This window comes from Hemiscyllium ocellatum, chromosome 5 (genome assembly GCF_020745735.1).
Source record: "Hemiscyllium ocellatum isolate sHemOce1 chromosome 5, sHemOce1.pat.X.cur, whole genome shotgun sequence".
Classification (NCBI taxonomy): domain Eukaryota; kingdom Metazoa; phylum Chordata; class Chondrichthyes; order Orectolobiformes; family Hemiscylliidae; genus Hemiscyllium; species Hemiscyllium ocellatum.
Window position 1 is genome coordinate 98,082,545 of NC_083405.1, and position 19,263 is coordinate 98,101,807.

A 19,263-nucleotide genomic window follows, 5' to 3' on the forward strand; every position below is an offset into this window, starting at 1 on the left:
GCAGTATTGTAATATCACCAAAATATCCCATTTATAATTTGGAATTGTATTTAGCAATCAAAGTATGTTCAATAAAATTAAATTTTGTGGAAGAGATTTGGGTGTCCCTGACTAGATCAGCACTTATTGCCGTGGAAAAGGTGACTGTGAGCTATTTTCTTGAACCATTGTAGTTTTTGTTGCACATGGACACGTATAGTGTTGTTCAAAACAGAGTTTCAGGATAGTAATATGTTGTATCGTAATACTAGGTTGAACCTCATTTTTCCAGCCACTAAGTATGTTCTCACAGCTAAGGGTAAAAGATACTAGTGAATTATGACTCAAAACGTCGAATTCTCTATTCCTGAGATGCTGCCTGGCCTGCTGTGCTTTGATCAGCAACACATTTGCAGCTGATGCTCTACAAGGTAGTTCATTTTCGGCAGGATGTTACTCATGCTCCCCTACACATTAACAGCACAGAGGTGGTATGAGTGGAGACTCAAGCTCCTGAAAGTGGTCATCCACAACTAGAATTCTTGGACTCTTCATGTGGACACACTGGTTACAAAGGCCCAACAACGTCTCTTCCTCCTCAGGCAGCTGAGAAAATTTGGCATGTCCCTGCCAACTTTTATAGGTGCACCATCTAGAATATTCTGTCTGACGTATCGCTACCTGGTAGAGCAAATGTACTGTTCAAGATCGGAGACGGCCACAGAGAGTGGTGAACACGGCCCGGACAATCACAAAAACCAACTTCCTATCGATAGAATTCATCTACCAAGCCCTCTGTCAAGGAAAGGCCGCCAGCACTCTCAAAGATCCATCCCACCCTGGCAATGTTTTTCAACAACCTCTACCATCAGAGAGAAGGTACAGAAGCCTGAACACACTCACAAGCTGGTTTCGTAACCATTTCCACCCGACTGTTGTTCGAGTACTGAATGGACTCACAAACTCTTAACATTCGCCTGTCTTTTTCTTTTTGCCACTGTTTACCTATTACTTACTATCTATGCTACTTAACTATGTGATCTGCCTGTATTGCTCGCAAAACAAAGCTTTTCACTGTCCCTCAGTACATGTGATAATAAATTCAATTCAATTCCTTTTTGCTATACCAATATCAAGGAACATACAATTCAGAAGTCAAGGATATTATCAATAGGATTCATGCAGTGATTTTATTATGCAAACAATAAACACAGTTAAAGAAAACAGTCACAAATTAATGTTAATAGCCACTTCTTATTGTTTGTTCATTAGGTCATCCTAGATATTTCAACCAGCTTTCAACTGGGTTGGATATGGTTGGCCTGGCTGCTGATTGGCTTACCTCTACTGCTAATACTAACATGTAAGTGACCTTTGTTACTCCATTGAGAATTGTGTAAGTTGCCCTTGTCTTCTATTACAATTTAGTGACTAACTCAACATCTCCTTAACCTGTGAAGTATTTGAACTCATTTGTTCTATGCAACTTCTCAGTGAAATTGTTTTCTTTACATCATGAAATAAAAGCACATATGTCAAATGAGAATCAGAACCCCTCACCCCAGCACTCAGGGACAAGCAGAGGAATGCACTAGATACCATTAGTGAAGAATAGGAGAATTTGGAGGTTGCACTACTGGGTGAGAAGAACCAGGTGCTTAACCTACAAAAGGAGCTTTAACTTGAATGCACCAGTGAAGCAGAAGCCATTTTAGTTCCATAATGAAACAGGAATGATCTAACAAAAACAATAATAATTTACTTATAACTCCTTTATTATAAAATATTCAAAGGTGATTCACAGAAGCATTGTCAAACAAAATCTGACGCTGAACCACAGACGAAGATATCAAAACAGAATTTCCAAAAATCTATTCAAAGATGTAGGTTGTAAGGCGAATCAAAGAGTAGAAAAAGGAGACAGAAAATGGAGAGGGTTAGGAATTCAATCCCTAGACTTAGAGCCTTGGTAATTGAAGGCAAGTCTATCAATGAAGGAGGTTTTAAAATTGGGTATGCACAAGAAATTGAAATTAAATGATCACAACCCAGTCTTGTCTGTATTTAGCATAGTTAACACGATAACTATTCTGAAGGGCATTTCACAGAAATATTAGAATGGAAAATATGGCACTAAGCCACATAAAGAGATATTCAGGCAGTTGACCAAAGCTATGTTTAAAAAGAGATAGATTTTAAGAAGTGTATTAAAGGTGGAAAGTATGTGGGTGAGAGAGAGGGTTAAAGAGAGAAATTCAGAATTTGGAGTCTAGATTTAGACAGAGCAGTGAGGAGAGAAGGTGAGATGAAAAGTAGGCTGCCGGGAAAGGTAAGTTTTCCCATTAAAAAAGGGACTTACCTCGGGAGTCAGGCCTCCATTTTGACAGAGCAGCTGGAGAGAAGATGAGGTAAAGTGAGGGGTCCTGGGAAGGGTAAGTTTTCCTGCTTTAAAAGGGACTTACCTCAGGAGTCGGGCCTCCATTTTGGCAGAATGAAGCCGAGATACTACACGTGTAGTATCTTCCTCCTGCGCCCCCTCCTCTATCAGCGTCAAGTGCTAGCCAGCATAGAAATGAAAATATAGGCAGGATGAACACATGGCTAGAAAGATGGTGGAGGAGGGAGGGGTTCAGATTTGTTGGACATTGGGACTGGTTCTGGGGAAGGTGGGACTATTACAAAATGGACGGTCTATATCTGAACCAGACCAGAACCAATGTCTTTGGGGGAGTTTTTGCTACTGCTGTTGGGGAGATTTTAAACTAATGTGGCAGGGGGCTGGGAACCAGAAGAGAAAACAAGTAGGCAGCGAGGTGGAGACTGCAGACTGTAAGGATCATGAAGATAGCATTAATAAAGGGAAGAGTAGGCAAGGAGCAGATGACCACAAAAGAACTGGTGGCCTGAAATGCATCTACTTTAATGTAAGGAGTATAGTGGGTAAGGCAGAACAACTTATGGCTTGGATTGGTGCCTGGGAGTATGACATTATAGCAATTACACAGATTTGGTTGAAGGAAGGGCATGATGATTGGCAACTAAATGTTCCAGGATATCGATGCTTCAGACAGGACAGGGAGAGAAGTAAAAGTGGGGGGTGGAGTTGCATTGCTGGTCAGAGATTGTTATCACAGCTGTGCTAAAGGACGACAGTAGTGAGGCATTATGGGTGGAGCTGAGAAATAAGAAGGGTACTGTTACATTGTTGGGGCTGTATTACAGGCCTTCCAACTGTGAGCATGAGGTAGAAGAACAAATAGGTAAACAAATTATGGAAAGATGTAGAGACAATAGGGTGGTGGTGATGGGAGATTTTAATTTTCCCAACATTGACTGGGATACACTTAGTATCAGAGGTCTGGATGGGGTAGAATTTGTAAGAAGCATCCAGGAGAGTTTTCTAGAGCAATATGTCAATAGTCCAACGAGGGAAGGGGCCATATTGGACCTGGTACTGGGGAATGAACTAGGACAGGTGATAGAAGTTGCAGTGGGGATTTCTTTGGAAACAGTGACCACAATTCTCAATGTGGCTGACAGGCAAAATCGTATGACTAGCCAAGAGGAAATGGGAAGCGTACATAAGGTCTAAGCAGCAAAGATCAGAACAGGCCCTGGGGGAATTTCAGAAGAGTAGGACAAGTCTTAAACAAGGAATCTAGCAGGCTAAAAGGGGTCATGAAATAGCTTTAGCAAGCAGAATTAAGGAGAATCCAAACCATTTTATTCTTATATAAGAGACAGGATTGGTCCACTAAAGGATAATGAAGGAAGGCTGTGTGTCGAACCTGAGAGAATGGTGAGATTCTGAATGATTACTTTACATCAGTGTTCAATGAGAGGGACATGATGAATGTTGAGATTAGAAATAGAAGTTTGCTTAGTCTGGATCACGTTGACATAAGTAGGGAAGATGTGTTGGGTAGGTTAGAGGTTATTAAGGTGGACAAATCCCCAGGACCGGATGGGATCTATCCTATGTTGCTGAGGAAGGTGAGAGAGGAAATAGCTGGGGCTCGAACAGATATCTTTGTGGCATCCTTAAATACAGGTGAGGTGCCGGAGGACTGGAGGATTGCTCATGTTGTCCCCCTGTACAAGAAGAGTAGTAGGGATATTCTTGGTAACTACAGACCAGTGAACCTGACGTCGGTGGTGGGAAAGTTGCTGAAGAGGGTACTGAGGGATAGAATCTATTTATATTTAGAAAAGAATGGGCTTATCAGTGATAGGCAACATGGTTTTGTGCAGGGGAGATCATGCCTTACCAACTTAAGAGTTCTTCGAGGAAGTGACCAAATTGATAGATGAAGGAAGGGCTGTTGATGTCATATACATGGACTTTAGTAAGATGTTTGATAAGGTTCTCCACTGGTAGACTAATGGAGAAGGTGAAGTCACATGGTGTGCAGGGTGTTCTAGCTAGGTGGATAAAGAACTGGTTGAGCAACAGGAGACAGAGAGTAGTAGTTGAAAGGAGTTTCTTGAAATGGAGAAAGGTGACCAGTGGTGTTCCACAGGGGTCACTGTTGATGTGATCAGCAAGTTTGCAGATGACACGAAGATTGGTGGAGTAGCAGAAAGCATAAGGGATGATCAAAGAATATAGGAGAATATAGATAGACTGGAGAGTTGGACAGAGAAGTGGCAGATAGATTTCAATCCAAACAAATGTGAGGTGATGCATTTAGGCAAGAGTAATTCTAGAGTGAATTATACAATGAATGGAAGAGCCTTGGGAAAAGTTGATGGGCAGAGAGATCTGGGAGTGCAGGTTCATTGTACCCTGAAAGTTGCTGCACAGGTGGATAGAGTGGTCAAGAAGGCATATAGTATGCTTGCCTTCATTGGACGGGGTATTGAGTATAAGAGCTGGCAGGTCATGTTAAAATTGTACAAGACATTGGTTCGGCCGCATTGAGAATACTATGTACAGTTCTGGCTGCCACATTACCAAAAGGATGTGGATGCTTTGGAGAGGGTGCAGAGGAGGTTTACGAAGATGTTGCCTGGTATGGAAGGTTCTACCTATGAAGAGAGGTTGAGTAGGTTAGGTTTGTTTTCATTAGAAAAAAGGAGATTGAGGGGGGAGCTGATTGAGGTTTACAAAATCATGAAGGGTATAGACAAGGTGGATAGAGACAAGCTTTTTCCCAGGGAAGAATTCAATAATGAGAGGTCACTCTTTCAAGGTGAGAGGTGGAAAGTTTAAGGGGGGTACAGGTGTTAAATACTTCACACAGAGGATGGTGGGTGTCTGGAACGCGTTGCCAGCAGAGGTGGTAGATTCAGGCATGGTAGATTCATTTAAGATGAGTAGGTGGGGAGCAGAGGGGTACAGATGCTTAGGAATTGACCGACAGGCTTGGAGGACATGGACCGGCTCTGGCTTGGAGGGCTGAACGGCCTGTTCCTGGGCTGTAAATTTTCATTGTTCTTTGTTCTTTGTAGATAGCTGAACCAAATAACAATTACAGTCAGAAATATCCAAAAAGTTCCAGTTAGAGAAGTGTAGATGTCTTTGGGGAATGTGTTTAATAGGAGATGACAGAGATATAATGAGCAAGATCAGGCCATGGATCTCTGGTTGAAAGCTCAGCTTAGTGTCAAATATGACACTGAGGTTTCAAATAGTGCAGGCTCAGATCATTGTCAGGGAATAGGATTGAATCAGTGGTGGCAGAATATAGTGTATGGCAGCTGCTACAGAAAATGGGTTCAGTGTTTCCAATTTTTGGAGGAAATTCCTCATCCAGTATCCGCTAAGGTTCTCCAGCTTTTCTTTCAGAATAAGTTCCAGGATGAGAAAGGTGATGTTGAGAAAAGTTACATTCCAGACGTAAAAGAAACCTTGCAGTAAAAGAAACGAAATGCTCTCCGATTCATTTGGCATTCTTGAAGTTCCGGTGGAGTTCCAATTAAAACTGGTTGTTCTTCTGGAAACAGTCTCTTTTAAACTACAATTAGTCTTTTCCACATTGGGTGCTATGGTGTGTGAAGTTCATTTTATTTTTAATTTCTTTCTCTCTGTGATGTATTCCAACATGTCACACAATCAGGGTTCAAACGTGAAAAAACTGTTGAGAGAGCTGGTGTCATTACTCTTTATGTTACCGTCCTTCAAAACAACAAGGTTATAATCATAGTTTTTCATAAAGGGTTTGTAATATCTGGCTACTTGCACACAATGAGAACAATCCATGTTTGAAGGAGTTTCAAAGCTATCAAGGTGCCACTGAAACATGGGGAGCTTTCAGCACACGTTTTTCTAATGGGTTTTAGTGTGTTTCCTCTGTCTCAGCCCATTCCTGCAAATGAGAAGTCTGTCGCTTCCTGTAAATTTCAATCACCTTAATTCAACTCAGTTCTGTGGTAATATTGTTTATGTACCCATTTTGAACTTCCCTGTAGAATTTGGCCAGGTTAAAGGTCAGGTGACTTCTGTAGCTTTTTCAAAATACAGTCCTGCCTCATTTGAAACTGTTTTCTTTTGATCAGAAGTCGCAGGTATGAAATCAGCCAATGGAATTAGTATTATCTGTCCATATAATGAAACATCATGACAAGGATCTTTTTATAAACAAGAGGAGATGGTGACAGATTTGAAGATGAGTAGGGCAGCACATAAAGAGAGAGAAGTTGAGCAGTTATACCAGATTGATAGTATTGGGGAGAGTCAAATTGTATTTGTCTTCTGTATAACACAAACAGCATCATAACGACATTAGCAAGATGAGTAGAAAGATTTGTCTGTACTGAGAGATAATCCAAAATAACAATGAATTAACCTTAGCTTTCATAGATTATGGAATAAGGCAGGAGGTGTAATGGGAAAACAGGTAGGGGATGGGTCTGTGTGGGATGTTCTTTGGAAGCTCAGTGTGGACTTGATGGGCCAAATGGCCTGCTTCCATACTGTAGGGATTCTAAAAATATTTTGATCATGGCTGACCTGAGTATTATGAACATAATTGTTTTAATGTAAGATATTTTGACAAAACAATTCCCACATTATCCTGAGCTGTGTGTTTAATACTGATGATTACAGTTCGATGATTTTTGATCAACACCTTTGCATGAGTAAATGTTTAACTGCCTGGCCTTTCTGCTCAACTCATTAGAGAGAGCAGAGTGTTAATAGCCTTTCCTATTACAATTACATTGTATGTGTATGTGCAGCTGTCTGATGATGCTCATGAGTACTGATTTCAAAGACATTTATTAATTTGAGATGGTCCAAACGCTGTTCTAAGAAGAATTCTTATTCTTTACAAAACATGTACTGCTTTTATATAATTTTGATGGCACAATTGATAACTCCAGTTCCACCAACAGCACTGTGGTAAAAATATTGAAAATGGAAAGCAGCCATTTCAATAGTCAAGTTCTCATGACCATTTCACCATGCTCCCGATGTGGTCTCCTCTACACTGGGGAGACTGGCCGCCTCCTAGCAGAGCGCTTTAGGGAACATCTCCGAGATACCCGCACCAATCAACCACACCGCGCCGTTGCCCAACATTTCAACTCCCCCTCCCACTCTGCCGAGGACATGGAGGTCCTGGGCCTCCTTCACCGCCATTCCCTCACCACCAGGCGCCTGGAGGAAGAATGCCTCATCTTCCGCCTCGGAACACTTCAACCCGAGCGCATCAATGTGGACTTCAACAGTTTCCTCATTTCCCCTTCCTCCACCTTACCCTAGTTCCAAACTTCCAGCTCAGCACTGTCCCCATGACTTGTCCGAACTTGTCCTACCTGCCTATCTTCTTTTCCACCTATCCACTCCACCCTCTCCTCCCTGACCTATCACCTTCATCTCCTCCCCCACTCAACCATTTTACTCTATGCTACTTTCTCCCCACCCCCACCCTCCTCTAGCTTATCTCTCCACGCTTCAGGCTCACTGCCTTTATTCCTGATGAAGGGCTTTTGCCCGAAACGTCGATTTCGCTGCACTTTGGATGCTGCCTGAACTACTGTGCTCTTCCAGCACCATTGATCCAGAATCTGGTTTCCAGCATCTGCAGTCATTGTTGTTATCTCACCATTGAATCAGTCTGCCCAACCTCACAGTCCTACTCCTTTGAAGGGGAAGCAATGGCATAGTGGTATTATTACTGGATTTGGTGGTAATATCACAGTCCTGAGATCCCAGTAATGTTCTGTGCATTGGTCCAAATCCTACTATAGCATATCCATAAAAATCTGGAAATTATAATTAAAATATCACCACTTGCCTGGACAAAGCAGCCAACTTGTTTGTTACTATATTCACAAGTATTCAGTCCCTCTTGAAGCAGCACTATTAAGCAGCAATGTGCGTAATCTACAAGATGCACTTCATAAATTCTGTAAAGGTTCCTTAGACATCAACTTCATAACTTGTACCATCTAGCAGATGTATGGGAACACCACCATCTGCAAGTTCAACTCCAAGCCACTCACCATCCTGAAATATATCATGATTCCTTCAGAGTAGCTGAGTGAAAATCCTTCCCTAATTTATTCTAGTCCACCTATAGCACATGGACTTCACCAGTTCAAGAAGGCAGATAACTACCACCATCTCAAAGGCAACTGGGGTGAGGTACTAATTGTTGACTCAGCAGCAGCACACACATCCCATGAATGAATAAGCAAAAAATAAATCTCCCAAAAGATTCCTGCAACCTTCCACCCCTCAATTCCCTTCTACAATTTCTGTGCAAATTTTGCAGCATTATATTGATTGATGCTTTCAGGGTTTTTTGCCTCCGTTAATCCATCCAGAGGTCCATTGCTAATTTGATGAACTACCTAATCTAAATACATTTACCTTTTATGTGTTTGGATCTGTGTCCTGTTATCCTATTCTCAATAGCTAATAAGAATAGTACTTGCATTTTCTTTTCCCATAGAAGATGATAGAGTTAGGTTTTCATCGTTGGTTTGAAAGGATGAGTAACCTCATTTATCATGATTTTATTCCCAAATACAGTGCATTCTTGTGAGCTCTTGGTCTTTGAGACTTAGCAGTGGGCTGGATTTGAGTCTACCTCCTTCCAGGGTAGACATTAGCAAAAATAATAGTTAGTGGATGTCAAAGATGGCAGGTTAGAAAAGCCTGCTGCTATCTACTAGAACATTGACCACAGTATATTTGCAGTTTTTTGGCCCTTTAGCTCCCATCCAGATGATGTCATCATATCTCCTGAATCTACACGGACACAGCTATGACTATGTACAGAATTCATAAACCACTTAATAGGACTGGAAAGTTTGTTTTTTGTTCCATGAACATTTCAAACCTCATCAGGGCTGTATTGATTAATGAATCTTAAAGTTCAGTTAGGCAACAGTAATGAGACCATCTGGCAAAACATATGTTTGCCTATCTGTTCAACCTGCATTGTTGACACAATTGTCAAATTTTGTCCTTTGAATGCATGGCTGAAGTCCAAGACTCATCAATGAATTCATTTCTGTAGTAGGTTTCTAGAGAGCTGTGAAGGGAATTGCTAGATTTGTTTGATGAGCTTCTATAAATTAATCATCCTTTGAAGCAATTTTTCCATTTTGCATTTTTTACTTAGATAATGACAGGTAAAGTGTTATTTTCAATGAGTTTGATTGACAACTTTATAAACTTGCAAGAAGGATTTATTTTAACGAAAGTTTTGACCAGCTTTTTTTTTAATGAGTAATTCAAAGACTTGTCACTGTTATTATTTAGCTCACAAACAAACATTGCTGAGAAAACTCAGGTCTGATAGTTCTGAAGAAGGGTCACTGGACTCAAAACATTAAGTTTGCTTTCTGTCCATAGCTACGGCCAGATCTGCTGAGTTTTTCCAGCAATTTCTGTTTTTGTTCCTGATTTCCAGCATCCGCAGTTCTTTGGATTTTTTAAAATAATTGGCTCATTGGTTCGGTACAGAGTGGGTATTGGACAAGTCTTTCAAGGGTCTTTTCATTGTTTTTAAAAAGGCTTTATTTTTAAATGTTGTAATTCTTTTTTTTTGGCTTTCTACTTTTGCAGGTGGATTGAGGTTGTTATTTTATTTGTTCAAACTTCATTTGCTAAGTGCCTGACATGGCTTTCTGTTCGACTGCAAAATGTTAACTTCTATGAACTCCCTTGCTGCATTACACCAGTTTTATAGCTTCTTTATGTCCTATTTAACTCAACACTATTGGTGATCTAAAATTCTGTTTGTCGGTTTTCCCTCCAAGCAATCTGGTCAATGTTCCTTTTCAACTTGTTATTCTCAATTTGGTATTTCATACTATGCTATTTTCTCTTCTTACATTGAACTTAATTAGATTCTGCTTGCTGCTTCCCAAATCTCTCCTACTTTTAAGATGTCAATTTTCTCTCCTTCATTACCCAGAACTATGTCTAATGTGCTGTCCATGCTGGAGTACTGCTAATGCCTATGGTTATATGGATCCCTAACGCTGCACATGATTTCTTCTCTTGCCTTGAAGGCAATGGGTCATTTCCAGCAAACATTCCAGCTGCCAGGTTGAACACACCATTATAGCCTGGCCATGGACTACCTCTCACAGCAGTTGTCTCATCATTGAACTTTACAAACTTTTCCTTACTATCTGGAAAATACCATGCACAGAAAATCACTTTTTAAAAAGTTGTTTCAGTATTCATGTCAGTGCTCTGAATTCCACACTGTCTCAGGAAGAAAAACACCACTACCTTTACAGAAATAGTTAGCATCCTCAAAATAAAGAAAAGACAATATTGGGCTCATTTGAACTCCTGATCTCTAGATGTGCTGCATGTGGATAGGCATATAATGAAAGTGAATATATTCACTAATTAGGAACTGTCAGATTTATAAAATAGGTAATTGTTTCAGTCACGGGTGGGTTCTACATGTTTTTCACATCCTAATGTATGCAAAGACTGGATTCTATTAATGGTATTCTCAGGTCATTAGACATAAAGGTTATGTAAATTAGACAGTTAATGCAAAAGTGGAAAAACTTGTTAAAGGATAAATACTGCAATGCTGGGAATCTGGTATGAATACCGAAAGCGCTAGAGAAATTCAGCAGATCTGACAGCCTCTGTTCCGAGAGAAATAGGGTTAATATTTGGATCCAATATGATCCTCCTTCAGGGAAGAAAAGTCATTTGCGACTTGAAATGTTAACTCTTTCCACAGTTGAAGCCAAATGTGCTGAGATTTTCTTGCATTCTTATTTCAAAATTCTATATTTGCTTCCCTTGGAGATTGGTTTGCTCAGTTGGCTAGACAGCTGGTTTATATTGTAGAGAGAAATTAACAGTTTGAGTTCAATTTTTATACAGGCTCAAGTCACTATGAAGGACTCTCCTTCTTAACCTTGCTCCTCACCTGAGGTGGGATGACCCTCAAATTAAACTTCCATCAGTTATTGTTCTCTAATAAGAAAGCAGCCTATGGCGACTTCATCTTTTATATTTCTTTTAGCCCAATTTCAAGCTGAAATAAAAATAAGTTTAAAAATTAATGTACTAGGGTAGCTTACAAATGTTTCCTGAAACCTGTGATTTAGAATATCTATTGGTGGTCTTCATGTTTTACAAAGACATTCAATGTTAACATCGTTAAGAACTGCATTGAGGTTTGCAAATGAAAAAGAAATCCCTTCTATCATAAAGTGCTGATTTGTTTTTGGGGACAACCCAGAATCTGGGTTTCCTCTGATATTTCAAAAATATGTTCATTCTTCATCTGTGGATGTTAACAATGAAACTCTACAATTGTGGAAATGAGGGAGAGTGATTTCACAGCACAGTGTCTAAAAGGGATCGCACAGATAGTCATCCCAGATCCATAGCAGGTCTGATGACCATCCCTGCTCCACACTCAGCCTGCTTGCTATTATAATCCCCTTTTCTTATCATTACTTCCTAATTGCACTCCTGAAAATTTCTGATTTCAGAAACTGGGACAGGTCCATAACGGGTCCATTTGTCTATATTGTCTATTTTTGTACAATTGTGCAAAGTAAAAAGTGTTCATAATACCCATTTTTACAGACTTACCCGATCAGAGCTGTGACATGTGACTTTAAGAACAGCTGCTGGGGAAACAGATTTGGATCAATACTGAGGAAGAGTTTGCTTTCTGGATATACACGTTGTAACGGTTTCAGTGATGAATATGCAAATTTAACTACCATGAATAACCACACATCAACTACATCCAAAGCACAGACAGACCACTTCTGAAGAACTGTATACTGTTCTGTTTCCTCATTTGGGAAATAAATTGTTTTCAAAGCAGTTCAGAGAAGGTGCACTTTACTCATTCCTAAGATGAAGGCCTTATCTTATAAAGCAAGGTTGAACAGGCTAGGTTAGTACCCATTTAAGTTTAATGGAATGCACTTTAAAACATGTTACATTTTGGGCAATTGTATGGAGTGGATACCCACAGGGTGTATCCTCTTTTAAAGAGACTAAAACTGGAGGACATAGGAAGAGGAGAAGGCCATTCAGCCCCTTAAGCATGTTCTATCATTTAATGAGATCATGGTTGATCTGTATCTTAATTCCATTTACCTGCCTTTGGTCCATATCCCTTAATAATTTTGCTAAACAAAAAACATATCTATCTCAGATTCAAAATTAATAACTGATGCAGCATCACTGCCATTTGTGGAAGAGAGTTCCAAACATCTACCTCTCTTTCTATGTAGAAATGCTTCCTAACAACTCTCCTGAATGGTCTAGCCCCAAATCATAGACTATGCCCCCTAGTTCTAGAATTCCCAACAAGTGCAAGTTGTTTATCTTTATTTACACTGTCTTTTCCTGCTAGTATCTTGAATAGTTCAATCAGATCACCCTTTAACCTTCTAAATTTTAGAAATAACAGTCCTGATCTCTCCCCATAACTTAACCCCTGAAGTCCAGATATCATTCTTGCAAACCTACATTGTATTTCCTCCAGGGCTAAATATATTCTTCATAAGGTGTGTTGCCCAAGGTGATCTCCAAGTGCGTAATTAATTGCAGTATAATTTCTGCATCCTTTTATTTCAGTCCTTTAGATATAAAGGCTGGCATTCCATTAGTTTTCTTCATTATTTTCTGTAACTATTTGTGATATTTTGGAGATCTGTGCTCCCAAACCCCCATGTCTCTTTGGATATCCACTGTATTTAACTTCATATCATCTATCTTTTCTTACACTTTGCTTACAATGAAAACTATCTGCCAAAGTTTTGCCATTCACCTGGTCTATCAATATTCCTTTGTAATTTCATGCTGTAATCTATATTGTCTATGATGTCATCTACTTTATGCCATCAGCAGATTTGGATATTCGACTTTCTGTGTTGTACAAGTTATTAATAAATAATGTGAATAATTGAAGCCCTAACACAGGTCCTTGTGAGACACCAATGGTCACATCCTGCCAATTTGAGTATCTACCCATGGTCTCTACTTTCTGTTGCCTGCCACTCAACCAATTTCCCAGCCATGCCAGCAATTTGCTCTCAATTCTATGGGCTTCTACCTTAGTTAACATCCCTTTAGATGGTACTTTATCCAATGTGACTCTAAATCATGGTTTCAGAATAAATGGTTTCTCTTGTAAGCTAATGTTGAAACGAGGTTGTTAGATTATGGAATTCTCTTTCCCAGAAGGTGGTGGAAGTTTGTTTTAAATTTACTAAAGGCTGAGTCAGACAGATCTTTGATGGACAAGGGAGTCAAGGGTTACAGCATACAAACAAGAGAATGGAGGTGAGACCACAACCATGATCATATTGAATGGTGAAGCAGGCTCAAAGTACCAAATGATCTGCTCCAGTTGCTAAGTTCTTTTGCAATGCTTTTTTGAATTCTTTAGATATTTTCCTGGAAAATATATTTTTCTCTTCCTTCCCTGACAGGTAAAAGTTAAAGGAGCTACCATAGACTACAGTGCATAAGTTGGCTTTTGAAGCTATCAAAAAATCTGTCCAAAACCTGGGGTCAATTTATGTGCCGACTATGAAATGCAGGAGATTGCTATGCTGAAATGTAAAAAACAATCATAACATTTGGAATGCAAATTAACTCAACATAACATATTTTATTGAATGTATTATTTTTTAAGGGATACCTTTAACTATAATCAAAACATTTTCAAAACAGCCAAATTCATCATCTTCAGCATTCATTGCAAGGAACTCAAGGCACCCATTCTAAGTCATTTTGGTTATTTAACATCATCATAAGATCCGGCTCTAGATCAGATTTGGTGATTTTGATTTCAGAAGCATCACTCCCTGTGTGCCTCTCCTTCCATGCAAATGGATTTTTCACATTTTGCCCACTGTAAAGTAATTTGGTACATTGGTGTTAAATGTTGCTGTTCTTAAACTGTTTTATTTATACATTAGGAAACAGTATTCTCCGTGTTAATATTTGATTTTATATTGTGACTTATATTCAGGTTTACTTATGAGATCGCACCAGTGTTTGTCCTGTTGGAATACATCACCCTGAAGAAAATGAGGGAAATGATTGGCTGGCCAGGAGGATGTGGAGATGGAATCTTCTCACCTGGTATGTGATCTAAGAGTTTTTCTAGGACCTGAAGTCCTTTGCTCGGATTGAATTAAGAATACTATCCAGGGAATTGTACACACAGCCACAATTTTAAAAAGAGAAAAGGAGTTTATTCTTATGCAAGTACTCTCCTCGAAATCATAACAAAATAAAATGGATTGAAATCAAGGCTAGAACTTCTCCGATATTTTCCACCACTTTTAGACAGATGAGGCAACATTAGTAAAAAAGGTGATGTGTGAGGTTTGTCTGACGTAATATGTGCGAAACTGTTCTTCATTGATTTTCTACTAGGTTCTTTCTCCATTTGAATTTCAATCATTTATGCTCCTCGAGAGTTACAGTAATTCATTAACATTAGCCATGGTGCCACCAAGAGACCAAATAACATACGTGACCTGTAACTTGCACTTTTTCTCTGTAGTCGTTAGTCTATGTCCACAATTTTAGACCAAGTGTGACCCAAAGTGATTATATTTTGTGTTTGAAAGCAATTAGCTTTTTGGGAAAAACAAATCTCCTTTCTGATGCCTCTCTTACAATCTCAAGGTCATACAAAAGTTTTTGTGGCACTAGAATGGGTCCAATTATAAAGAAAACCAGTTGCACAATTTAATGTTCTTGAACATGCTGTTTTCAGTGTACATGAATAATGGTTTCGTCACTTCAAAACTTTAAAGTTACTGACTCAAATAAGTATTCCCAAGGGTCCCAGCAAGATGCATGAATCAGTAAAGTACGTATTAAAATAGCTAAACAATCCTACAGAATAATGTAATCATGTTCAATGACACTTAATTATTTCCAGTTCAGTGAGAGTAATTCAAAGCCAAGCCACAAGTAATTCAAGCATATCCAGAAACATTCTTTACTCAACTTCAGTCTGCTTGTTAGATTCACATTAACAAAAATAACTAAAAGGTTCATAAAGAGGAGAAAAAAATTGAGCTTGAGAAAACACTAGCTAGAAATATAAAAACAGACTGTAAGATTTTCTATGGATACTTTTTAAATAAAAATTCTCGAAATGAGTGTTGGTCCTGTAGAAAATGAATCTGGGAATTAATAATGGAAACTAAGGAAATGGCAGATGAATTGAACAGATGCTTTACATCAGCTTTTACTGCAGAGGATACAAATAACATTCCAGAAATAGAGGAAGCTCAGAAAATGGAAGGGAGGGAGGAACTCAAGAAAATATCGCCAGGGAAGTGGTACTGAACAAATTGTTCTGGCTGCATGCTGGCTAGTCCTAGAGTGTTTGTAGATTTCATCCCAGGTATTAAAAAATGACCAGTAAGGCAGTTAGCTTTAATTTTCTAAAATGTTCTCCACTCAGGAAAGGTTTAATTAGATTGAAAATTAGTGGATATAAGTCCTTTATACAAAAAGGAAGGCAGAAGGCTGGACAGTAGAGACTAGTTTTTTTTTAATTCATTCATAGGATGGGGGCTACACTGGCTAGGGCAACATTTATGACCCATCTTTAAATGCTCAGAGAGGAGTTCACAGTCCTCTACATTGCTGTGGGTTTTGAGTCACATGTAGACCAGACTAGCTAAGAACAGGAGATTTCTTTTCCTTATGAACATCAATGAACCTGATGAGTTTTAATGACAATTAGTAGTGGTTACATGGATGCCATGAAGCCAGCTCATCCAGATATTTCATGGAAGTCAAATTTAACCATTTGTCATGAGCAGGATTGGAAACTACATCCCCAGAATATTAATCTGAATTACTTGTCTAATGACATTCAACACCCCCCCCCCCCCCCCCCCCCCCCAAAGTAGCTTAATATCTGTTACGAAGCCATTATTAATGAAGTTAATGCAGGGCACTTAGATAAGTTCAAGGTAGTGAGGCAAAGTCCACTTGGTTTTGTGAAAGGGAAATCGTGTTTCACCAGTTTATTGGAGTTCTTTGAGGAAGTAACCTGCACTGTGAATAAAAGGGAATTATTGGATGCATTGGCCTTGGATTTCCAGAAAACATTTAATGAAATGCCACATCAAAGATTATTAGCTCGCACTTTCAGGATAGCTTTTTGAGATGGATAGGAGCTTGATTAGCTAACAGCAAACACAAAGTAGACATAAATTGATCATTTTCTGCTCAGCAAGTTGTAACAAGTGGTATATTACAGGAATCATGTTGGGCCTCAACTTTGTCCAACTTATAGAAAATATTTAGATGAAGGGACCAATGGTATGGCTGCTAAACTTGCTGATGACCCAAAGATAGCTTGGAAAATAAGCTGTGAAGACCACAAATGGATATCAATAGATGAAATGAGTGAACAAACATCTGGCAAATGGAATATCTGAAATTGTCTATTTTGACTAGAAGAATTAAAAAGAAGCATATTGTCTAAATAGTGAGTGACTGAAGAACTCTGAGATACAGAGGGATCTGGCAGTAATAATGGATGAATCACAAAATATTAGTATGTAAGTAATTAAGAAAGTGGGTAAAAGTTTATCATTTATCACATGCAAATGTAGGCAGGTAATATTTCAATTATACAGAAAACTGATCAGACTATATCAAGAGTACACTGTACAGTATTGTTCTCCTTATTTAAGGAAGGATGCAAATGTAATTCATTGGCTAATTGGTCTGATACCTGGAATGGGCAGAACGCCTTAATGTAAAAGTTAGACAGGCAGGAGGCTGGAAGAAGACAGCATGCCAGGCAGCATCAGGAGGTGGCGAAGTCGACATTTCGTGCGTAACCCTTCTTTAGGACTGATGCTGCCTGGCTTGCTGTATTCCTCCAACCTCCTGCCTGTCTATTTCGGAGTCCAGCATCTGCAGTTTTATTTGTCTCTAACCATGCCATGAAAGTTGACAGGCTAGGTTTATATTCGCTAGAGTTCAGAAGAGGAATGGACAACTTGATTTAAATATAAAGGATCTGGGGTTTTGATATGGGTCCATGTGGAAAGAAGGCTTTGTTTTGTGGGAGAATCTAGAACCAGGAGTCACTGTTTAAAAATAAGCAGTTACGCATTTAAGACAGAGATTAGGAAAAACAATCATCACAGAGGATCATGAGTTTTTGGAACGGTCTTCTGTAAAAGGTGGTTGAAGTAGAATCTTTAACTATTTTTTAAGGCAGAGATAAATAGGTACTTGATAAGCAAGAAGCTGAAAGATTATGAGTGTTGGCAAGAATGTGGAATTATTATATCAGCCTTGATCTTATTAAATAGTGGAGCAAGTTCAAGTTCAAAGCACTGAGTGGCCTATTCCTAATCTGTACGTTCATATGAAAGCAGATTGTTCTATCTTGTTGAAGATTGGGTGCCAGGAGAGGCTTTGGCATTTGTATCAATTAATCATTGAACATAGAACATTACAGTGCAGTACAGGCCCTTCGGCCCTCGATGTTGCGCCACCCTGTCATAATAATCTGAAGCCCATCCCACCTACACAATTCCATGTATGTCCATATGCCTGTCCAATGACAACTTAAATGCACTTAAACTTGGCGAATCTACTACTGTTGCAGGCAAAGCATTCCATACCCTTACTACTTTCTGAGTAAAGAAACTACCTCTGACATCTGTCTTATACCTATCCCCCCTCACTTTAAAGTTGTGTCCCCTTGTGTTTGCTGTTCCCATACTTGGGAAAAGGCTCTCCCTGTCCACCCTATCTAACCCTCTGATTATCATGTATGTCTATACTAAGTCACCTCTAAATCTTCTTCTCTCTAACGAGAACAGTCTCAAGGCCCTCAGCCTTTCCTCACAAGGCATTCCTTTCATACCAGGCAACATCCTAGTAAATCTCCTCTGCACCCTTTCCAAAGCTTCCACATCCTTCTTATAATGCGGTGACCAGAACTGTACACAATACTCCAAGTGTGGCTGTACCAGAGCTTTGTACAGCTGCAGCATAACCTCCTGGTTCTGGAACTCAGTCCCTCTATTAATAAAGGCCAAAACACTGTATACCTTCTTAACAACCCTATCAATCTGGGTGGCAACTTTCAGGGATCTGTATACATGGACACCGAGATCTCTCCGCTCATCTGCACTCCCAAGAATCTTACCATTCTTACCAAGAATCTTAGGAACAGGAGATTCGACGTTTCGTGCATAAGCCCTTCTTCAAGCTAAAACGTCGAATCTCCTATTCCTTGGATGTTGCCTGACCTGTTGCGCTTTTCCAGCAACAATTTTCAGCTCTTATCTCCAGCATCTGCAGACCTCACTTTCTCCTTTACCAAGAATCTTACCAAGAATCACTTTAACTCTAAGGTCTGAATAACTTAAAATATCCTAAAAAGCAGATCCTACTTGCTAGTATTGTTTGTCTAAGATCCAAATCAATTATTCTCCACATCAGGGCACTGGTCAGTGAAAAGATTGACAAAGTTTCAATACAACAAGTGCTTACTCAATCTTTTAAAAAGAAACCTTCTCAGTGTCACCACAACTGCCTGAAATTCAATTGAGAGAACTCTTCATAATTGCAATCTGTCCCCTAAAGGTATTGGCACTGTTATTACCATTTATAAATAACACATTTTTTTAGACTGATCCATCTGAAATCAGGTCAAGGAGATTGAGAATATTGGTGACATTGCAGAATTTTATAAGAAGGCAACAGTTGCTGGTGAGTGGGAGCCCCTTCTGTTTGGGTATCCAGCAGCCGTGCAAAGTCAGTCTTGAGGCATCTGTACAATTATTACAGCAGAAGCACTCAGCCCATCAGATTAA

The 19,263-nt window shown here is 39.4% G+C and overlaps 1 protein-coding gene across 1 annotated transcript in view; it reads left to right on the forward strand.

Moving 5' to 3' along the window:
• Positions 1–19,263, forward strand: part of gad2 (glutamate decarboxylase 2) — a 141,153-nt gene that overhangs the window by 77,199 nt on the left and 44,691 nt on the right. Inside the window, exons 5-6 of the mRNA XM_060825716.1 lie at positions 1,252–1,342; positions 14,418–14,530. Of these exons, the coding sequence (XP_060681699.1) occupies positions 1,252–1,342; positions 14,418–14,530 (204 nt within the window). The remainder of the gene's footprint in view (positions 1–1,251; positions 1,343–14,417; positions 14,531–19,263) is intronic.